The 23,917-nt window shown below is 40.5% G+C and overlaps 1 protein-coding gene across 1 annotated transcript in view; it reads left to right on the forward strand.

The window, feature by feature from the left end:
• Positions 1-15,237, forward strand: part of WDHD1 (WD repeat and HMG-box DNA binding protein 1) — a 29,186-nt gene extending 13,949 nt beyond the window's left edge. Inside the window, exons 11-25 of the mRNA XM_010283105.1 lie at positions 82-269; positions 890-1,074; positions 2,225-2,466; positions 2,966-3,103; positions 3,796-3,952; positions 5,798-5,912; positions 7,354-7,485; positions 7,859-8,076; positions 9,820-9,950; positions 10,918-10,974; positions 11,859-11,902; positions 12,060-12,218; positions 12,617-12,750; positions 13,953-14,088; positions 15,037-15,237. Coding sequence (XP_010281407.1) covers positions 82-269; positions 890-1,074; positions 2,225-2,466; positions 2,966-3,103; positions 3,796-3,952; positions 5,798-5,912; positions 7,354-7,485; positions 7,859-8,076; positions 9,820-9,950; positions 10,918-10,974; positions 11,859-11,902; positions 12,060-12,218; positions 12,617-12,750; positions 13,953-14,088; positions 15,037-15,237 — 2,237 coding nt within the window. The remainder of the gene's footprint in view (positions 1-81; positions 270-889; positions 1,075-2,224; positions 2,467-2,965; positions 3,104-3,795; positions 3,953-5,797; positions 5,913-7,353; positions 7,486-7,858; positions 8,077-9,819; positions 9,951-10,917; positions 10,975-11,858; positions 11,903-12,059; positions 12,219-12,616; positions 12,751-13,952; positions 14,089-15,036) is intronic.
• The last annotated feature ends 8,680 nt before the right edge of the window (positions 15,238-23,917 follow it).

Consider the following 23,917-nt stretch of genomic DNA (forward strand, 5'->3'; position numbering starts at 1 on the left):
AAATGTTGACTGATTGATATTTTTACCTATGCTGTGTCATAATAATATGTGTAAGATGTAATTTTTTAAAAAAACTTCTAGATATTGGGATGATAAAAGCTAATTCCAATCTTCTTGAAAAAGAAGATGATGATGATCAGACTGGTGGCTTTCCAGCTTTACCACCATCATCTACACAACAACCTTTCTATGATGGGCCAATGCCAACCCCCAAGCAAAAGCCGTTCCAGTCTGGCTCCACTCCTGCACATCTTATGCATCGTTTCATGGTAAATCTCACTGCTGTGTGGTTATGTAGATCTAGTTGCCTTGTTAATATTGTCCAGTTCTTCCTGTGTCTTAATCTAATCTTTTCCAAGATTTCTTTTTTAATAATTCACAGTGTGAAGCTAAACAGTGGAAAGTAGCTTTGTGTTAATGCAAAGATTGCATTAACAAATTTTGCAAAGATTGCAAAGCTTTGTATTTTGGTTGCTTTTGATGTAGAAATAAATACTTGGCTTTAAGACAAAAGCAAGCTATACAGTTTGTACCTGTGCTATTGAATTCTAGCAAATCTTTTTTCAAATTAATTATTTTTTACCCAGAACTTGTGGATATTTTGTGCTCTTAAGACTTGTACATTAATTACCCGCTATTTCTTTCTAACTGCAAGTTCTTCACACTTAATTTTGTGAGGAGAAAGATGGCTAAGCAATGAGGACGAAACTAGTTTCTGCCTAATTCAGCTGCTTTAGAAACTACGAGTCCTGACTACACAAGTCCTCAGTCTTCCTCCAGCCTCCCACCTACTGTTGTTTCAGATGAGAAAGTTACAGCAGGCTCTTTTAGGGCAGTATGCTTGATTTGTTGGGGGGGGGCGGGTGTTTCGGGGTGTTTTCTTTCATAGGTATGGAATTCTGTTGGTATCATTCGCTGTTACAATGATGAGCAAGACAATGCTATAGATATTGAATTTCATGATACCTCCATACATCATGCAACACACCTGCCAAACTCTCTGAATCACACGATGGCTGACCTCTCTACTGAAGCTATTTTACTAGCCTGTGAGAGTACAGAGGAACTTGCAAGGTAAGTCATGGCCTTGCTCTGCAAAACCCATAGTATGGAATTACACTTAGCTTGTTTCAAATATTTTGGCTTTTAATTTCAGCTTCTATAACTTTTTGAGATTTTTGTCTTTTGATAGTGCTTTTTATTTATGGGACCACTTTCGAGGAGGATTTTCACATCCACCCACTTGAAGACTTCAAGAATATCGAAAGATGTATTTTGTTTCCTGAGGATTTTTTTTTTATCTCTTTTCCAAAAATATATACTGGAAACTTCATGCATTGCTAACTCAAAGGAAATTGTAAACATCAACAATAGTTTTTCAGTCCGCTCAGATCAAAGATAAATCATAAGGGCTATGCTATTTCTTTTCACACTGTTGCTAAGGAGACATGTTTGGAGATACCCAAGGAATTGTAAGTGTGAAGAGCACAAGTTTATGAAACCATAGGAAGATTTAAGCAGCGTGGCCAGCTAGACTCTGTTCTTGCATTTAAGAACAATAGCAACGATATATTATTGCCAGTTAGTGTGGAAATGTCTTGAAGAAAGAACTCTCTTATTTTCACACATAGAGCATTGTGATGTTTAAAAGCACCCTTTATCTTTAAAGGTATTATTTGTAGGTATTATTTGTAGGTATTGGTTGTCTAACTCTGAAAATTTCAAATTTTTTTTTCTCAATGGAAGTGGGTAATTATCAAAAGCTGCAGTGTCTGTGAATTGGTCATGGGCAGTTTTCAATTAAGATGGCAGCACTGAAGTTCCCAATTTTTTTTTTCCCCTTTGACAGATAGCATAACATGACAGACTTACAACAAGGGCTGATATTCAGGGGTACCGAGCACCTTCAATTCTTATTAATGTTATTTAAGCAGGACACTTACCTGTTTCCATCTAAAAAATCTCCCCTCAGATCTCTAAACTGTCTCTGCTTCAGGCTTTAGAGGCTTTAAATCTACAGTGCTGGAGGTTGAGCTGGCTCTTCAGTTCTCGAGTAATAAGAGTAACACCTGTGCAAACGATGGCTTATAATTTGTAGTTCCTTTCTATGACCATCACAGATTCCAGGTCTATGGTAAAAGTGTAATATATTGGTGTATTTTTCAGATACTGACTTTTTTTTCACGTTGAGATATTTTACTATTGTTCTTTGTCTCTGCTTTAGCAAGCTCCACTGCATTCATTTTGGCTCATGGGATGCAAACAAGGAGTGGACAGTAGATATGCCAAAGGATGAAGACGTTGAGGCTATCTGTCTAGGTCAAGGCTGGGCTGCTTGTGCCACTAGTGCCTTGCTAGTTCGTGTGCTTACAATTGGAGGAGTTCAGAAAGAGATCTTCAGTCTCCCAGGTCCAGTGGTGTCCATGGCAGGACATGGAGAGCAGTTGATGATTATTTATCACAGAGGTAGTTTTCTCCCTTCTTTCTTTTTTCAATGGGGGTTATGTTTTCAGTCCGTAACTGGCTTCAGACACTGCCTGATTTGTATGTAGTCACCAGGTGTATTTTACTTATCCTCCTGCTTCTTTTCTTCTTGATGGCTTGTTATTCTTCTCTTCTTGATGGTGCTTTTACTGTCACAACCCACACATCTTTGACATCTGACAGCAAAGCCTACGTTTTATATTGGGATGCCAAGATTAACCTGTGGGGAAGGGGAGAATTTTATAACAGTGGCATTAACTAGATTAAATGTGGGTTTCAGATATCCCAGAATGAATTACTATAGGAAATTAAGGAAGTAGTTGTTATGCATGCTTTCTATGTCCAAAACAACAAATAGTTTCTTGTCTGACAGCAGATAACCCTGTATTAGAATTAGTTTTTGATTCAAAACTTAAATTTAGCCAAGAGACGAGACAATGCTTTTGTTTTCTAACATAGTCATTGAACAACTTCTTCCTAGGTACTGGGTTTGATGGGGACCAGTGCCTTGGAGTACAGCTGATGGAGCTAGGAAAAAAGAAAAAACAAATTTTGCATGGAGACCCTATTTCTCTTACAAAGAAGTCCTATTTGGTATGGGTTGGATTCTCTGCAGAAGGTATGAAATACCTGCATGAGTGATGTTGAGAAATCTTGACACTGTTGTGGGAATTTTGGAGAAGAGTTTGGCTAACTTATTCCCTTTTAGTGATCATTCTCAATGGTGATCTTGGGACCTAGACTTTTTTTTTCCCAATCTCCTCAATGCTAAACAAAATTCTATTTTTATATTCTTTCAAAATATTTATCAGAAATCTTCAATATGTTTCCACTACGAATAGAATACACTTGAATGTTATCAGAACTTGTTTTCCCAATTGGTTGCCTTGCTCAGCAAAAAGAAAGAAACTGCATTAGTACACCATAATAGGCATATTTGACTATCTCGGCAAAAGCCCCTCGCCCCCCCAAAGTTGGTAACTTGGGAGGAGTTTTTATGATAACCAGAAAAAGTAATTGTAAAATAGCTAATTTTCTTTGGGAATCTACCCAAGTAATATGAATCTGATTTCTTCATTAAATATTTTCAATTTTGAACTTGTCAGTTCACTAGCAGTAGCTTTGACTATCAGAAGGTGGCGCATCTTTCTAAGGAAACTAGTTTTTCCCAGCTAGGTTGTACTGTTTGGGTGAGAGGGTGTTGTACTTAAGATATGTAAACCATCATACCAGCAGTATCCAACAGTTCAAACTTACTGGTGTTGTAATTAGTTGCCTGTCACAATAATTGTTTTCCTTTGTAACAAACAGGTACCCCTTGTTACGTGGATTCTGAGGGAATTGTGCGGATGTTGAACCGAGGACTGGGGAATACTTGGATTCCAGTGTGTAACACGAGAGAGCATTGCAAAGGAAAATCTGATCATTATTGGGTAGTTGGCATCCATGAAAATCCCCAGCAGCTCAGGTCAGATATTTCACAAGGCAATGCTTTGTTTGTCTTAGTTTTAATTTATAGAGCACTTTTTACTATGGGAAACTGGAAACAACTTTTACTAAAACAGGTGGCTGGTAAATATGCACAGTAAATGATCTAGTTCATAAATTTAATTCTGCATGGACGTTTCACTAGTAAATTTGTTCTGAATAAACTCATTGGAGTTTTATATGTGTAACTGACTAATTGTAGCTACACAAGACAGACAAGTGCAGACACTTTCATAAGACTGCATTTTGCTACAGAAACCTCCTAAAAAGTTATGGTTGCTGTTAGGAATCTGCTTCTGCCGTTGATGGGTTTTAGCGGTTTGGTGAGGTTTGTGTTTTGTTGTTGGTTTTGGTTGGCTGATTGGTTTTGCTTAGCTACCTTTTCCCCTTTTGTCCCTTTGAGAAGAATCCAGTTCATGTAACTAATCGACATCATTAGGCATAGATAAATCAGAACTGTCTGTTACTATATTCATATTTAAACTGTGGCCATGAAGAACAACTTTGTATGTAAAATTGCTCAGATATTTAGCTGAGAGTTAGCCATTACTTTATAAAATGTGATAGGGCTGATGTCTAAATAACTGTCTTTCTGTATTGTAACAAGCATCCTAGATCTTGTTAAGTTGCTAAGCTTTGGTTGTAGTCCTCTCTATTCAGTGATCTGTGTCCTTTTCCTACCAGGCTAGAATCCATCAGCTCACATATTTTACTGAAATTGAGGCTCTTTTACTTTGCTAGTCATACACCGTTGTAGAGGTTTGTGGGAGACTGCGTTTTATGTAAATTACATGATGTTCTTAGTAATCCTCCCTTTTTTTTTTTAATAAGGGAATGATTTCCTATCACTGGTAAATGTCAATTCACTGTCTGTTACTTCCTCCAATTCATTACTTAATGTTGGCCTCCAGAAAATGCACCAAAAACGTGCAGGACACATCACATTGATGGGATGGTCAACTGTGAGTCTGTCATCATGAGGTTTTTTTATCCTTCTACTCCAAGAAAGAGAGTGCTGCTCTCTGAGTTGCAAAGAACATTTATTCCAAGCCAGCAGCATATTAAAGATAAGAAGGGGGAAGGGTTGTTGTAGAAACACCATATGCCTTAATTAACACAGATAGCCAGAACACTAATGCTTCCTGTTCTTTTTTTTTTTTTCCCTAGTGTCTGAAACAGTAGCTTATAAAACCAGACATATTTGTCAATGCTTCATTGGTGCTGCTGGAAATACAGCTTTTCCCTAATCAATGTTTTGCTTAAGTGATTGTACCAGGAAGTATTAGTTTAAATATAATGAAACAGTAAGCCTACGTTTTTAGTATATGGTTATCTGTTTCACCCCGCTTTTTTTTTTTTCCTTTCCTCTGTGTTTCTGAACATAGCACTCTCCTCACGAAGTCCAAAACCCCTCATCAAAATAAATGGTAGACGTGCCTGCTCTTTTTCCAGTGGCCTCCAATTGTTCAATGGTTTTTGATGTTAATAAACTGCATTTACATTTTGTAATAGCTGGTAAATTGCGTGTTGTGTGAGATAGAGATCTGTGTCTGTTATGTGCCACGTTTGGGGTTTCTGATGTGAACAAGACCAGCATGTACTTTGCTGGTTTTGAAATCTTTTAATGGTTGCAATGTAAAAATAACCCTTTATAATGCAACCTTAATATTGCTATATTTAAGCCAGTAATTTAATTACTACTTTTTAAAGAACAAATTCTCTTAAGTATCTTGCTTCTTAGGAGACATGATTTAGATGTAGAACAACTGGTGACTGTAGGTGATGAGGCTTGTATGTGTCTTTTTTTTTTTTTTCCTTTGCACAGGTGTATTCCTTGTAAAGGAGCCCGATTCCCTCCTACGCTACCACGGCCTGCTGTAGCAATATTGTCTTTTAAACTTCCTTACTGTCAAATTACAACAGAAAAGGGACAGATGGAGGTATGGAATGGTGTTGAGTCCACAGCTGACAGTCTCAGATGTCCCCATAGTAGGGATTATACAAGATTCCTATTAATCATCTCTACTGTGAAAGGGGGTTGTACAAACTCCGAGTAGGACATGTGGCTAAGGAGGTTATTTGGGTTCAGTGTTTTGTATAGCTTTTTTGGTTTGGTTCACAACTGTTTCTAGAGGAATACAAAATAAAGCTGTTAGAGCTGATGCAAGGTTATATTTACACATGACCTATTTAGGCCCAGTGAAGTCTTTCTCACTCTATCCCATTTTACTTTTAGTGTGTAGTGATTAATGTTGTAGGAAGCACCACATTTTGGGGTCCAAATCAAGACTCTCTTGAAGGTGCCTGTTTTCTAATATTTTAGGCATAACAAAATTTTTGGCAGGTCTTTCTTTGAAAGATGTACTAAGTGCTCCAATGCATATAATCACTCTGAAAACATAGGCCTTCAGGGTTGACTTACTTCCTTAAGGTAGAGGCTGGTTCAAGCAAGATGTACTCATGGAGAACTTCTAGAAGAATATCTGTATTTATGCTTTGATTTTTTTTATAGGTTTAAATATTTCAATCTTGTGGGGTTCAGCTGTAGTGCACAAAATAGAAAATGGATATAAAATTGTAACCTCAACCTTAGTGATAGTTTAATGCTATTTGAAATTTATTCTCTTTGATAGAAGTGTAGGTAAGTTTCAGTAATAAACACTTTTTAATTTTTAATTAATTCTTTCTTGTTTGGTTCAAGTATTTTTGTTCTTTATTTAGCGGGCTATGTGTTCCACAGGCCCCTCCCTCCCCCCACCCCCAAAATAATAGAAGGGAAATTCCAGGAACTGTTAATTCAGCTTGAGAGAATATGTACTTTTGTGTAGGTAAAGCAGCGGATTATTCCAATCTGATGAAAACATACTGGTTTTGAATAAGCCTATAATTATTTTGTAACAGAGCTAGCCTAGTCTAATAGCCATACTAGTATTTCCCTGAACAACAAGAGTTATATTTTCTGTTTACCTGTCTCACAGATGATGATTACTCCCACAGTCACTGAGTTGTTATGGAATACTTCCAATTTGCTGTGGGGCAGAAGTTATAAAATAAAATAATCAACTTGTTCTAGAATTGTGTGTCCTGGTGGCATACTGGTGAAGATGTAGGTCTCATCCTCTGAAAGCCTGTAATATAAATGGAATTTAACATATGGTGACTGTTTGGATCAGTTTGTATACAGGTGGTTGTTGGTGTGATCTATTTTTGTCTCAGTAGGCGTTGGCTTTCAAAGAGAATTGTCCACCCCTTACCCTCATTACAAGATGAAAGGAAGGTTTAAAAATAAGTTGATAAAATACTTTGTAAATTGTTAGGTATTGAGTCGTGGGCTTTTTTCCTCCCTCTGACCTCCAGCATTCATCTTTCTACCTTTTTCAGGAGCAATACTGGCGTTCTGTTGTGTTTCACAACCATGTGGATTACTTATCAAAAAATGGCTATGAACTTGATGAAAATACGAAAAATAAGTCAGTGAAAGAACAGCAAGAACTTTTAATGAAACTGTTTGCCGTAAGTACAAACAACTAAAAACCAGAAAGAATCCTTGAGGTTTTTTTTTGAGTCAATGATGCTTGATGTAAATTTTGATGTGATTCCTCTTATTAGAGGTATGGCTAGTGACCAGCAATCCAGCTAGTTCACAGACTACGATAAGAGGTGGACTGCACGTTAATATTGGTATTGCCTATCAGTATGAAGGGTGGGAGGAAGAAGGGGTGGGGGTGGGGGGGGGAAAACCTTTTTCTTTGCTACACTGTTCATGACTGTTGGTGGTTTGTCTTTATCCATTCAATCCACCAAGACCATAATGTTCTGGTCCTAGAGTCCTGAGACAGCTGTGTAAGTGAACTGCGTAACTCTCTCAAGCCTTCTTTCCTTTCAGCTTTCTTGTAAACTGGAGCGTGAGTTTCGTTGTGTGGAACTTGCTGACCTCATGACACAAAACGTTGTGAGTTTAGCCATCAAGTATGCTTCTCGTTCTCGAAGACTAAATTTAGCTCAGAGACTTAGTGAAATGGCTGTAGAGAAAGCAAGTGAGTTGGCAACAGCACCGGAAGATGAAGAGGAGGAAGAGGATTTCCGACAGCATTTGAATGCTGGGTAACACAAATTTCTGTGATTAAAAACCTGGGAACATTTTTACTGATCTTTTAACATTTTGGTCCAGTTGATGCACTTTTGCTATTCTGGACCATGGTTTGCAATGTATTTGTTAGGAAGTAACAGTTTGTGCTGCTGTACTCATAAATTGTACATCTAAGATGGTACATTCTTATTGATATCTTGTGAGGATTCATTAGTACCAGGGTACTAACACAAAGGGAAATATCTCCACTCCTTGCTTACTGTATGTCTGTGTACAACAGCTTCAGAGGCAAAGCAGACTCAATACCAAGTTGCTCCCTTCTGAATTCCACCCCCCGGCTCCTTTCCCTAGCTTGGGTGGTTTGGTTGACTCCAACCTGTTTTTTTCTCTTTGCCTCAGTCTTTCTACCTCACTTCATTCCACACCTATCTTAAAATCCTTCTCTCTTTCTCCAGCCCTCCCCTCTTTCAGTATCCCATGTCGATGTATCCTGTTTACTCTTATTCACTCCCAACTAATCCCAGCTCTTCAAAACTATGGAAATATTACAGGTTTGCTATGCATTTTTTTTACCCCGTCTGTATCTGTGCTATCTACCTTTTCTCTCCTACCTGCATCTGCTTTGTCAAGCACAATGAGGCAAAAGGTGTGTGTGTTTTCTTAAAAATACAGACCATACAGAAGTGCTGTGTTCTTGCTTGGTCTCTGTATGGTACAGCTGTAAAGAAAATAGTTGCTAACCACCAGCCTGATAGTGCAGAAAAAAAAGTTATAATGTTTTGTTGGACACAATGTCTTCCCATAGCAATTTTAAGTATGAAGTTTGGAACTTATTTAAGCAAGAGGAAGTGATTAAGTCCCTGAACTTATCTGTAGCCTTTCCCTTATTCTGTGTGAAACTGTACATTTAAAACTCCTTTCTAAATGCTCTGCCTTGTTCTTCCGGATCATGTGTGGAAGCTGTAATCCCGTGTCTGCAACTTCAGCCACTCTGAGGGTTAAAATTTATCACAAAGACTATATTGTTCATAGTGCCAGATTAATCTAATACTGACATTCTGGTAGAAAGAAATGAACCTTTTGTTTATGTATACACACAGATTTTAGTAATCGGCAAAGATTAGGAGGAAAATGCAAGAAATGTGTGTACTATTATACTGGGAATTTAGAGAATAATCAGATTAAAGATTAAAACTCTCTTCCTAAGATTCAGGCTGAAAAATATGTATCCATGTTACCACCTGTGTGTGCATTCATGTATGCAGAAAAGCAATCTGGTATTATTTATGATATTGGAGGTATATGTGTTTAAATGGAGATTATAGAGGATGTTTTATGTTCACATTTATATTTGCAGCAAAGTGTTCTAGCAACAATAGAGATGTACTCTGAAGGTGGAAAAAGGTGTTTCTGTTCAGGTGCTTGCTCTTGTGTGCAGAGTTGTTTGAAAACCAGTGCATGTGCTTTCAAATGAGTGTAACTTTCGGGCAGTTTCATAGCCACGTATGACCTTTTAAAACTACATGAGTACCACTTCAGGCAACTGCACTTGGTGTTTCAGAGTGAACTGAATTGGTTAATGAATCTTTATTTTATTTTTGGTAATTATCGCAGTTTAATCAGAGGTATAATGCAAATAAATGTCAAATGTTATTGTTCTAATTTCCTAAATTACTAAGTAAGTTAGCCTTCCTTTGTTCTAGTTTTCCTTCTGAATGTCGTGAGCGCTTCATTTTTGATGAATTCCTTCCATTTAGTTACAGCAACTCTGCCACGGAGTGGAGTCGGCTGCCTGTCAGAAATGTTCGGCAGGACCAAGAAATGGAAGATGCTGAGGAAACTGATGCATACGAGGAAGTAGAAGAAACACCAGAAGTGCATAAACAGAGTAAGAAAAATATATTCTCTGAATAGGCTGGAAGTTATCTAGATGTGTCTTTCACAGACTTAATAAGGATTTCTAGAAAATTCCCAGATAATTTGTAGTTTGGATAACTTGTCAGTCTATAGGAGTATGCAAACAACAGGGTTTTCTATCTGTTGTTTTGTTCTTCTGATGTAAAATTTAGGAAAAACAGGCACACCACCAGTCAAGGGGCACCACAGGTGAGGTACAGGAGGTTTGGTTTAGAAGCCACTTATGTAAACAGAAAATAATCTCATTTGTTTCACTGAGTTTGAAACTCTGCAACCGTAGCAGGGACTAGGTTTTCTGCTACCTAGTTAGAACAGGTCTGGTAGTTTCAGATCTGTCTTATTTGGGTATTGACATGGGAAAAAATGCCCAGGAATAACGGGGTGACATGCAGTAACTCCTGCCTGTGGGCTTCCCGTTACCTGGAATTACCTGTGGGATATGAGTGGTAGCGCCTACCCGAGTGAGCTGGTGCGTGTTCCAGCCTGCGCCTGCACTCGCTGCAGAGTAACATGTTTAGCGTATGTCATCTGCTCTGTCGCAGCTTGCTCGGGCGTTGTACTCGGTAACTGAGGGACCTTTGAGGAGTTTTTCTGTTGTCTGATACTATTTCTAGTGGACTGGGTCACCTTGTGAAATAGTTACTTTGGTTTCAGCTCAGATCTTGCAGGATTTGAACTGATAGGCAAGTAGTTTGCTGGGCACACTTTAAGGAATAAGTTTAAGGTTTAGGGAATAAGTATACAAGTCTTTAAGTAAAATATGGTAAAGATAACATGGTTTTGTAAAAGTTTATGTACAATTTGAAAATGAGAATCGTGCTTCAAAATATTGATTGCTTTACTATAACTTGCTTGTCTGCTTGGGGTTTTGTTTTTTAACAAGTTATGCTGTTACATTTTATTGCACTGAAATATGTACCTCTTTCTTTGTTCTGAAGGGCCAAATCCTTTCTCCAAAGGTGTCACTTCAGCAGAGGTGACTACCCCAAAGTCTGGTGAGTAAATCTCCCTTTATTCCAGGCTGACAACCTTGTCTTTCTTTACAATACCTGCTCCTGTTTCTATCCTCCATTCTCCCATTACTACTAAAATTTAGGGCATAACGGTGTTGTCAAGTGGTAACTTGCACTCAATATTGTTCTCATGTTTTTAAGAGGTTCCCTGTTCCTGTTGATGTCTTCATTAACTAATGATGTTCCATAACACTGCTGATTGCCTTAGCTGTTCCAAATGGTGAATCAGTTGCCTGCCTGGCTATATCATGAAGGCATTCTTTGGGACAGGGGAAAATGGGAACAATGATCAATTGATTTGTTTTACTAATCATAGGCACATTTATTGGTTGCACTTACAGGGCAGAGTTAGTAACCCTGCTGTAGAACTGTGAGTCTCAGCAAGCAGGAACAGAATGCAACCTCTTGCTGCTTCTTGCTGCTTCTCTCCTGCCAACCCTCTAGCAAGAATAATAGGAGTGGAAACGGATTTGGGAGTGGAGGAAGTACTGGGTCTTCCTGTGGATTTGTATTTTAAACTGTTGGTTCTGTGTGTCATTTTGATGACTAATAATGGCTAAGCACATATAGTATAACCTTTATGGGGTTATTAAAGTGTCTTTCTCTTTATCTGACCACTTTCAAGCGTGATGGGACCTTCTTTTCATTGGTGTGGAGTAGTTGATGCCTTTGGTTTAGTTCTCCTCTTCAATTTTCAGTGAACAGAGGCTGAAACACATAAAAGGAGTGTTAGCCTTGTTCTTTGGAAATGAGGCTAATGTTGTTTCATCTACTTATGTAAAATGTGCACATTGCTCCATAGATTTATATGTGTGTGTACACACATGCACACATTTTTACATTCTTTTTTCTTTCCTATGAAATAGTTGTAATTGCATCAAGCAGTCAAGGACGAGTGAATCCCTTCAAGGTAAGAATTTTGCAAATGGTTTGATTGTGGTGTTCTGAAAATCACAACAGATTATTATATCTAAAGTTTACAATATAACTATGACAGACATCTTGGAGGGACAGAGGAGGGAATATGACAGAAAAGGAATAAAATGTCTATTTTTTTGTTTTGCTAGGTGTCATCTAACAAAAAGGACACAGTGGTCCCCTCAGCAAATGTTCTAGACATTATGAGCAAATACTCAAAGAAAACTTCTTTGTCTAGCAGTCGAGCTGTAAACAAGCAGAACCCTCCAGTTATAAAGCCTCTGATTCCCAAACCTAAGTCCAAGCAGGTAATGGTTCTAGTCTTTTTACATTGTTTCGGTGAGCAAAGAACAGTAAATGGGATTTTACCAACTTTTATCAAGTATGAAACCCTGTTGATTGAGAAAAGCATCTTAGATGGCAAAGTTCATTAAGCATACTGCAGAAACTATAAAAGCACATAAAACAGCAAAAAAATATTCCGCTGTAGAAATTATAATTTGCACTGAATCTTGTGCTTTTATTTTAAATAATGTTATGCTGAAACTGAATGGATTAGATGGTATAGTAATGCAAGAGATTATTATGTCTTTAGGAAAGGCTTGATTTTTGTTAGGCTACATGGTATGTGTTGTCTGAGTGGGGTGTTCTTACCTTTTTTCTGTCGTCCTTTTTCTTTTTTTTTTTAATACCTCAATTTCTATAGGCTTTAGCAGCCTCCTTCTTCCAGCCTCGTACACCTAAGTCTAGTGAAAAAACAGTGGAAGAAAGAGAAGAAAAAGCAGGAAATGAGTCTCATGAAGTCAAAGTCACTGCACAGGAGAATACTGAAAACAAAAGGTCAGTGGACACTCTCATCTCAATGCCATGTTCCAATTTTGATAGAATAGCAGGTCCAAAACCTATTTTGTTTCTGAACATGTTGGACTGGCTGAAGTAGCTTAACATCAAGATTAAAGTGTTAGCTCACAAGTTGTTGTGTTTGTATGAAGTCACTTCAGAGATTTAGTAAACTGCTACTTATACTATGCATGTTATCAAACAAACCTGCATAAAACACAGTGGTTGGACTTCCAGATTGCCACATTACAATCACAGTGAAAGAACAGAGAAAAGCATTCTGTTCATTAAATCTTTCCCAGTGTGTATGGCATTGTTATTCAAAGCAGAAGTTTTGCATCGGCCTGAGACAAATACATGTGTGAGTGAATAATAAATGAATGACGCAAAATGTAATTTCGGGGCTCTAAGCAATGATTTTTGCCCTGATACTTCTTACACATCTGATAATGACCTTTTAAACAACAAATGAAACTGTGCTGCTGTGCCACTTCCAAGTATAGGAAATACTTAAAGTATTAAGTGTCTCTAGCAAATCTCAAAGGAGGTCTAAAAGCTAAGGGGTTTACATGAAAGTGTAAAAGCTTTATTGTAGCATGTTTTTTAAAAAAGAAAGTAAACAAAAAACTTACATCACTTAAGGAGCATGACTCTTCCTAACTAAGACTCTAATCTGTTTTGTTCTTCTGGAACAGATGTATTTTCTAACAATCCCAGCCCTCATAAAACTTGCATTATTATAATCATGTTTCATTTAGACTTCATTTAACTGAGGAAGATGAAGGTAATTATTATTCATTTGGACTAGCATTCTTTTCATTAACCTTTACAGATAATGTTCTAAAACAAGTGGCAAGGAGAATTGTGAAAAGGATTATCTGAAACATGCTAATAGATGTGCTCTATTTTTAGGTTGATGGGACCCTGTCAGAAAGAAGAGAATCATTATGCTTTGTCATTCTAAAACTGAAATGTTAATCTCCATATGTATCACAGTTTTAATAAAAATGCTTGACTTAGTCTTGCCTTGTCAGCATGTTCTTTAAGCGTACTGCAATAGGAGAAAGCAAACTGCTGACTATATATGTCTTTTCTTTCAAGAACAAAAAAGTCTAGTTAGGTGTTGTTTAGAAATGTTGTTTTGAGGGATATTGTTTTCCTATAACCTTCTTAAACGGACAATTTTTGTGTGCTTGTTTTAGACCAAAGACAGGATTCCAGATGTGGCTAGAAGAGAACAGAGCAAACATTTTGACAGATAATCCTGATCTGGATGAAGCAGAGGTAATAAAAGAAGGCATGAGTCAATTTAGAATGCTGTCGTCAGAAGAAAGAATGGTAAGAAAGCATTCTCTAATTCTGTTTTTCTAAGAATTTTCCCCCTTCTGCCAAGGAATCCCTTGGTTATTTTCAGTTAGGAATTTTTTCTTTAAATTCCACTGTTCTCCATCTTCATGGACTTAAGTTTTGAATTGGGCCATGATCTATGAGATATACTTTATGAAAATATAAACTATCTCAATAATAAGTAATGTCAGAAAGCAGCTTTTCCAGAGAGAGGCATGTGAGAGAAATGTAATCATTGAAGAAGTAACAAAAGAGAAAGGAAGGAGTTAAAAGTGCTGTAGCCAGGCTTAATTCATTGGGGCCTAAATTTGTTCTAAAGCCTTTGGGGTTTCTTATTTGTCCAGAAAGACAATGAAGAGCTTCAATTTCGTATACAGGCTTGAATGAAGTATAGTTTTGAAGGAGAATGCTGTTACAAAATGCTGTTCTAAGCTTATTGCAGCATTTCAATACTTAAAGGGGGCTTATAAGAAAGATGGGGACAGGCTTTTTAGCAGGGCCTGTAGCGATAGGACAAGGGGTGATGGTTTTCAACTAAAAGAGGGCAGATTCAGACTAGATCTAAGGAAGACATTTTTCACAGTGAGGGTGGTGAAACCCTGGCCCAGGTTGCCCAGAAAGGTGGTCGATGCCCCATCCCTGGAAACATTCCAGGTCAGGTTGGACGGGGCTCTGAGCAACCTGACTGAGTTGAAGATGTCCCTGCTGATGGCAGGGGGGTTGGATGAGATGGCCTTGAAAGGTCCTTTCCAACTCAAACTGTTCTGTGATGCTACAAAAAAGAAAAGCGTGGAAATTTTTCCGAACTTGATCCTTATTTCTTAACAGGAATTATTTCAGTGCTTCCTCATAGTCAGAGAAAGAAGGTGTATAAAATAAAGTGGTGAGTTTTGTGACCTAATTTGTAGTTTTGTGTTTAATGATGTACTTTCTTCAAAGGTGTGGACTGAGAAAGCAAAAGGAGGAACAGTTAATGATTTAGCAGAAGACAAAAAGCGAAAGCGTCCTACAGCTGATGAAGATGAAGTGAAAAAGAACCAGGAGCAGAAATCAGAGGGCTCAAATTTATCCAAAAAACCAAAGCCTTTAGATCAATCTACAAATGTCAGATTGTCAGCTTTTGCATTCAAGCAAAGCTAAGTAACGTGGTGCCTTCTCAGCGTGTGTTTTCTGAAAATGTTAGGTAGTTCTGTATTGAGAAATTTGCTGCTGTGCTCAAAGAGTACTAGCAACAAGAATGCCATGCTCCAAACAGTCTTTTAGAAAGTATTTTATTATCAATTCTTGAGGGAAATGTTGAATCCACTCTCCCGATCTTTTGTAAGTTACTAGCATAAAGCTTGATAGCAAAAGTAATACCTGTTACCTAGAAGCACAGTTCCACTGCATCGTGTAGCCATGTGCCTCGATACTTGTCATATTTGATGCTAAATTCAGATTGGTCATCCTGGGGAGGATAAACTATGTACAAAACCTGTCCTATGGTTTTGGAGTGCCAAAGTAATGGCTTCTGTACCATTCCTTCTGCCTGCTGCAAACACTTGTAAGAGAAGGACACACAAGGAAATGGGAGTGAGGGGAAGATAGCTTAACGTGGTGCTGATGTTCAGCTGCATTTCCAACACCTGTGGCTGTAACAGTGGCAGAGAGCAGCCTGATATGGGCAGGGAGAGAAAACCAGGACAGAAGCTGAATTAGGAAGGTCAGGTGTGCAAAAAATGAGCCATTCCAGACTGTGCAAATGTACTTTCCCAATCTGTGCCTCAGCAGGGTCCAGAAGGTGCTCAGAACTTGAAAATGTGTGTGTTGTTTTATGTAATGTTTGTTTCTAAAATAAAATGTGAATATTTCTTTAAGGTGGTGGTCTCTGTAATTTTTATCATTAAAGTAAACAGACTTCTACCTACAAGTCATAAGGCAGTCGTATTTACCTTCTCTGGAGAAAAGGCAGTGTGTCTAATAAATCTATTTGAAGCAAACTCAAATTTTGAAACTTTTTTTTAAGATAAGGTACAATAATTTAACCCTTTAGCATAACAACCGAAGAGTTATAATTTGTGTGGGTGGTTTTTTCCTGGGTTTGCACATGCTTTCATCGTTTTCTTTTTTCATTCTTCATTTTCTTACTGAAATGGCAAATGATTCTCTGTTTAGAACATATTTTTAACATTAAAATCTATAGATTGAAGATTCAGTGAGATTTCTGTAAAAGCCACTAAATCTTAGTGTAGGAGGTGTTTTGCTAGACTTTTTTAGCAATTGTTATATACCATTTTGGAGGGAAATAGCTCTTCTTTTCACTGTATGTGGAGAATGGGGTCATGATGTCAACCAAGGATGGTAAATACAAATAGAGAAAAACATGAAGACCTGTCAATTTAAATGCTTTTTTTCATCCACAGTTCTTATATATTGTTACACATTTTATTTGTTTAATGCTGATAGTAGACAGCAAGTAATTAATAATTACTTTTCTGTTTTGACATAATGCAGGAAGTTCAGGAGAGCAGTGGCATATTATAGTGGTTTTTGTACATTCTTTGGAGAGAAAGGATTGTATCAGGGACTGGAATCTATGTTTTAAACAGTAAAGTGTATTTCCACATTTGGGTGTATAGGAGAAAAATGGAATTGCACTGGTCAGAAAAACATCCTGATGGAAAAATCAGTATGAGCTTGGTGAATGAACTGCCTAATGTTTTTCTTTCTGCTAGATTAGGTTGTTCCAATGATGACTTGAGCATCTTGACTGTGGTGCTGCAAGATGAGCTGGGTGTGAACGGATGGCCTTTCTTTTCATCTACCTATGTGTAACCCACATGCAAGCTGAGCTGCCAGTCTGGTGCCCTTTCTGCTGGCCAAATATGAGAAGTCAAGTCACCCTCTGCAGTAAGTAAGCAAGCTTTTTGAGCGACTCCTCAGGCTGCATAAAAAGTACTTGAGCAAGACATTTATAGCTTGGGCTTAGGACGCTGAAGCCAGTTGTGCTTTTGGCTGTTGGGACCGTGTCTGTCCACCGTCCCAACCTGCTGTGCCGGCTGTGCTTGGCTTCAGACTACGGCCACAGCTCCGGTACAGCTCCTGTTCTACAACAGAGGCAGCTGGTCCCACAAAGCATCCAAAGTCCTTTTGGCTCCCGTAGGAGGGAGGAAGCATCCAAAGTAAACTTCCATGAGAGTTTTCTGAGAGCTTGGATGTTTGCAATCATGTAGCTCCTCTGAACAAACATGCCAAAGGTCTGTTTAAAGGGAGGCTCCTGGATTTAGTGGATGGCTTTCATGGAAATCACTGGGGACATCGGGCACTATCCTGTGTGTTCCTTGTTCCTGTTTGCTTTTCTGCAGGCTTAATTTTTGCTGTATAATGCTTGTGGGTTTCATCAGACCCAATGTCCACAGCCTTGTCTGGATCTCACTGCTACCCCCGTGGCAAAACTGTTTCCAACATCAGATTTTAAATTTTGCATTGGAGCTGCATGGCTGTGATGGTGATTGCAGCAGTAATTTTTAATTATGAAACGGTTGCCGTTGTCCAAAGCAATAAAATAAACAGCCAACAAGGGGCAATTGAGATCAGGGAAGCGAATATCTGGCTGCTTTTATGCTGGGAGGATCATCTCCCAGCTAGGCTGCTGTTATGTTTCTTTCATCAGCAATAGGTTTTGCTCTGATACACAGCTTGGGGCAGAGGTACAAATACTTCTTCCATCACCTGGAGCCTTCCAGGGAGCTGCGCTGAGCCAGCCAGGAACGGGGTGCGCTCATCCAGCAAAAGCACTGGCAGGACAGCCCTAAGTATACCTTTCAATTCGGGTGGAAATGAAATGCCAAACCAAAAATGAACAGAAAACATGGAGTGGATTTTTCAAGTGAAAACAGTTTAAGTCTCAACTAGCTGTTTTTCTTTAAAATTCTATAAATTCATTTTTATAGAATTTCACTGCATTCTTCACAAATGCTTGTTTGTCCTGAATTTGGCATCTTTCTGCTGGAAAACCAGGTATTTCAGAAAAGCCAACCTAGAAATTGTGTTAGGGAGCCTTGTTTCATGTTGCTGTGCCAAAAAGCTTTGCTGCATCTAAACCCAACTCCGACTCCCCCACCAAATTATTGACATTTCTCTTCAAATGGCAGGACACAAAGCACCTTTTCCTCCTGGCTCTCTGTGTGAGTCTGTCATCCTCTTTAAAAAAAAAAAAAAAAATCCCTTTCTCATGCACTTTTTCTGAAGGAGAAAGTCATGTTTAAAAAAAGTAGCTTATGAAAACAGATAGCAGGTGATGGAGTCTGCAAGAGAGAATATTGCTGGATATTTGTTCAGTTACCTCTGCTGCCATTCCTCCATATCTAACCCAGAGGCACTCCTTGCTGGAAAGATGCAGCTACTAAAACGCAACAAAAATAGTCCCGAAATGATGGGCAGAGTCTGACAGCTTTTCATGGGGGATATAATCCAAAGTAGCAAACACCCACCTCCCTTGTTCTGCAGCTGACAGAGGGTTTCAGGCCGTTTATCTTACAAAAATACCTATAAATTACCTACTAGCTGTGCTGGGGTATTGCTAACCTGCTGGGCCTCAGAGGGAACACCAGCTCTGCAGGAAGCTCAGCATTTATTCTGAGAAAGAACATTTGTACTATAAATAAAATATCCGCTTGCCTCCTAAAGAATATTTTCATAGAATCGCAGAATGGTTTGGGGTGGGACTTTTCAAGGCCATCTTGTCCAACCCCCCTGCCATGAGCAGGGACATCTTCAACTCGATCAGGTTGCGCAGAGCCCCGTCCAACCTGACCTGGGATGTTGCCAAGGATGGGGCATCGACCACCTCTCTGGGCAACCTGGGCCAGGGGTTCACCACCCTCAGTGTGAAAAATGTCTTCCTTAGATCTAGTCTGAATCTGCCCTCTTTTAGTTGAAAACTATCACCCCTTGTCCTATCGCTACAGGCCCTGCTAAAAAGTCTGTCCCCATCTTTCCTGTGAGCCTTCTTTCAGTCCTGACAGGCTGCAATAACGTCTCCCCAGAGCCTTCTCTGCTCCAGGCTGAGCCCCCCCAGCTCTCCCAGCCTGTCCTCCCAGCAGAGCTGTTCCAGCCCTCGGAGCGTTGCTGGGGCCTCCTCTGGACCCTCTCTAACAGGTCCATGTCTCTCCTGTGCCGAGGGCTCCAGAGCTGGACGCAGCACTGCAGGGGGGTCTCCCCAGAGCGGGGCAGAGGGGCAGGATCCCCTCCCTCGCCCTGCTGGCCACGCGGCTTTGGGGGCAGCCCAGGACATGGTTGGCTTCTGGGCTGCGAGCGCACATTGCTGGCTCATGTCCAGCTTTTCATCCACCAGTACCCCCAGGTCCTTCTGGGCAGGGCTGCTCTCCATCCCTTCCTCCCCCAGCCTGGATTGATACGGGGGGTTGCCTGACCCAGGTGCAGGACCCTGTGTTTGGCCTTGTTGAACCTCATGAAGTTCACACGGGCCCATTCCTTGAGCATTTTCTTTGGCTTTCCCAGCACTTGCTCCATAATATAATTTTGCTACGAAAGAAAACACCACGCTGCTACCGAGCTGAGCTGATGAAACCAATGCAAAAAGCCTTGTTCGCCCTCGGAACATGGTGTTGCTGTATCAGGCACGATCTGAGCATGGAGGATGATAACAGGTACGTCAGGGAGGAAAGCACTCTTCCCACAACATTTCATTTTCTACCTGAGCTACTTGCTGCTGGTCTCAGACCTGCGGACTGGCAGCCGACGGGCAGGCGATGCTGCAGTTGGGCTCCAGCATTGTTGTTGAAATCATATTTTGCATACCTTACACCTTTCTTTTTTTTCTTTTTTTTTTTTTTTAATGGTGTGTAATGCCAACTCCTGACAAAGAAATCTCTCTGCCCTTCACATGTTGTGAATCAATGTCATCTTCTGTTATTTTGGATTTGGAGGGTTTTTTTCAGCTGCGCTTTAAATCCCAATGACAAGTAGCTTCTGGCGAGGATGCCGAGGACGTGTGGTACACAGCACAGATCAGTTTTCAAGTAAATGGTGTAAAACTGATCGCTGCCTTTCATAGCAGGACTTCTAAACTTTTTTTTGTTGCTTTCCGTGTAGGTAGTGGGTCAGATTAGAAGGTCTATTTGCAGCAAACTTGTCAGATGTTGTATCTCGAGCATTTGGTACTTTAGTGGGATAGCAAATATTTTGGGGCAATGTAATTCCGGTTAAGATACTTATCTCCATCAGAGAAGAAAGAGGTCTTCTCTTGGCTTCTGGGGATGTCCAGTGTCTGCAGTTTCCACAGCAAACCTGGTCCATTTTTGGGTTAGCTCTGCAGGCGTTGGTTAGGGAGCCATCAATTCTCCAGGGCTTCTGCTGTGTCCCGCATTGAGGATTTGCATCCACCTAAAGTGAAGTTCCATGGCTTGTTTGGAAATGCATTCCCTCATTAGAAAATTAATAATTGTTGGTTATAACTTCTCTCTTTTTTCGCTGCAGGAGTGAGCAATGCTATCAGACTCAAAGAAAGATTTGCTTTACGAACCAGGTGTAAGTCACCAGTTCCAATGGTGCGCAGAGCCAGGGCAGCTGGGTTACTCCAGCTGGGAGGGTTTCTTACCTTGTAGGCAGTAAAAGAAAGTCGATACCAACAGGGGATGGTTTTGGGGCAGGTAAGTCAAGAAAACTCAAACAGCTTGGATTCTTGGGGTGGAACTGGGCAAAGGAGACCCTGTGTTTGGACAAAACATCTTCTGGCTACGAAACGCACCTCAACTTCTTTCCAAAGAACATAACTGTTCATCATGGAGTGACTCAACTTGGCAATCCTGGCTGGCTAGTCTAAGGAGAAGACAGCAACGGTGAGAATTGCCTATGAGAAGGTTAGGTGTCTCATGCAGTAGAGTTTTTTGATGGAGAACAGCAAACCTGGCTTCTCCCTCCTGCTGGCTGATGTGCTGTCATATAAATGCAACAGTAATTAATTTACTTAAAGGCAGGTAAAACACGAATTCCCACCTGGGCTGCAAAAAGAGCCGCTTGATGCTGGACTCAATTGGACACAAGTGGCAGAGGAAATTTGCAGGAATAGTTTCAAGCCGCTTGTTGCCAGGGAACAGTCTGGTCTACAAATTGTGTTATTGATCCCAGGGTAATAATAGTGATAAGCAACCGAGGGGAGCGATGCGGGGACACAGCTGCTGTTCCCGTCTACCCGGTGCATGAATCAAAAGCTGCCCTTGATTTAGGAATGGGCTGGACGGACATAGAGATTGCCCTGGCCGATGTCAGCTAGTTCCCATCGGAAATGGGATACAGGTCCACAGGAGCCCGGAGCCTTGTGTTATACAGGTGTTTTCATAGTCTTAAAACCATAAATATGGATTTGCCTCCTACAACCTGCTTGGGCCATCCCTCTGAAGTTTGGCAAATTACGGGGAGCAAAGGCTAGAGGAGTCCATCGCCATGAGATGCTGTATCCTTGCTCTGTGAAGGCAGGAAGGGAAAGCTGAGGCAGGACAAAACTGCCTTTTTAACTTCCAGTTTCAGCTCTAAAATGTGAGACCTCACCAGGGAAGTTAAAAAGCAGATCGCATCTGAAGAAGACCCCTCAGACCTTGGGCATCCTCTGTCCTTAGAGAGCAACAAACCCCCATGTAAGAGATTAGTTTTTTAGGAGCCTGTAATCAATTTTGCTTGTTATTCTGGGTAATAGAATTAAATTGCTCGTGATTCACTCTTTAAATTGATGCACTGCGATTCCAGGGACTGATAAATCCCAAGCTGTATTTCCAGGGCACGGGAAGGATGGAAGTAGGCTGTGACGCTGCCATCCATCGCTGCTGTGGGCTCAGCTATTATTTAAGGATCACGTTCGGGTCACGTTCTGGCTTGATGTTAATAGCAGGATTGATGTGCATTGCTCTTTTCCTGCTTGAGCCGCTAATGATACGCTGGGTCGACGCAGATGGTTTGAGAAGGTGGAATTTATCATCTCTAACTTTAAGCTCCGAGCCGAGTCCCGAACGCTCCTGCATTATAGTCAATGGAGGAAAAATAGGTGTCTTCTGTGCATGATTTATCTCAGCCTTCTAGCAGCTGTCAGCACAGAAATTGCCCTTGAAATGCCTTTTAGATGGCTTTATCTAACCTGGTGAAGACTGCCCAGGGTCTCTTCATCCTTAGCCAGCTTGGCACCGAGAGGTTTCTTTCAAGAGCCTGCTCTTCAAACCCTGAGGAGCACCTTGGGCACACAGGGAACAATGCTCCAGCCCTTCCCCGCAGAGTCCCACACTGCCACCAAAACCCCGAGGAAGTTCAACCGACTAAAATAGGTCAAGGAGCTGGAGCCTGAATACAGACGTGCTCCATTCTGTCCCTATTTTGTATTTTCCCTACTTTCAAAGGCAGGAGAGGCTTATGATGGGCTTCACCATGGACCATGTACCCGTGTGCCCCCACCTTGGCACCCAGCAGCATCCCCTGTCTCTCCCAGGGACGCCCCAGGTACCCTCCAGCAGATGCACGGGGCTTTCACCTGCTCTAGACCTTATTCTAGACTTGCAAATAATTCCAAGTTACAGCCTCAGGACTTTTTGCACTCCCTGTTTTGTTGCTTTTTAAGAATCTCTCTTCAATCTTTGAACAGCGAAATAACCCCCAGGCTCTGAGCGAGCACAGGAAAGAGAAACAGGGTAGATTCCCTCTAGGAAATCCAGAGTGTCTTTTAACAACGTTGCACAGTACTGTCTGCTGCTCTTCTGTTTTATAGCCTGTGTTTTGCTTTTTTCGGGATATATTCAGGAATAGCAAAGAAAAATTTCTTGGGAAGGCTACATGAGAATGTAATTAATAAGGAATATATAAAATAAAAAATATAAAAATTAAAATATTATCATAAGACACTTTAAAAAAACCAAACGGCCAAGCATTAGTGCTTCTAGTTACCCAGCTGGTGTGGGTCTGTGTTTCAGAGGGAGACGACTTCACCATGGCTGGAAATCAGGCTGCCTCGTAACACATCCTGACACATATCTAAATTACCGAACTTTAATCATTCTGTGTTTGCAAATGCTGTTAGAATTGCTGGCATTGGCTCCTGCGTGTGCAGCTCTGCTCAAACACACCCAGAAAAAGTGGTTTTCTGCGCATCCACGTAGTGCTCATGTATAAGCTGGCAAGTGCCCTTCTGGCCCCATAAATAGAAAAATTGCAACCAGCTCCCACAGGTGCTGAGTTCAGACCATTATAAAGTCCAGGGTGACTCCAGAGGGAGCTTATCTTCTTCTTTTCCAAGAAAATAAAGGTAGCAAAGACCAGGGAGTGCCAAGATACTCAGATGCCCTTTACAAACCTTTTTTCATACATATGATTTAGGTCTCAGTGGTGTGTAGCTCTTAAGAAACGCTACCCAACCCTTTGAACCGTGTCCGCTTGGTCTGGATCCCAACGAAAGCAGTAGTCGCCGGGCCCGGTTCCGTGAACGTTTTTTGCACGTTTCAAGTAAGGGAACCCATCCCTTTTAAACCCATCCCAGTTCGTAGGGAGGATTTGAACACCCTCGGCGGGTTGCGAAGTGATGCGAGGCGCCTAGCCGTACCTCGGTGGGTGTCTGGGGGGGAGCTGGGGTGGAGTTCAGGGCTTCAAATCCTCCGGTACAGCAGTTTCTGTTCCTGATCAGAGCCTGGGGCAATAAAACTGCCGTAAAGCCTGGCTGGCTGCACGCCGGCGCCGGGCCCTTGATTTCACCTGAGTCATCCTGGCTCTCTTCCGGTAAAACCTGTGATCGGAAACCAAATGATAAACGTGGAGCGTGTTACTGCTGCTGGTTTTGTTTTTG

Source organism: Phaethon lepturus, unplaced genomic scaffold (assembly GCF_000687285.1).
Source record: "Phaethon lepturus isolate BGI_N335 unplaced genomic scaffold, ASM68728v1 scaffold52872, whole genome shotgun sequence".
NCBI lineage: Eukaryota > Metazoa > Chordata > Aves > Phaethontiformes > Phaethontidae > Phaethon > Phaethon lepturus.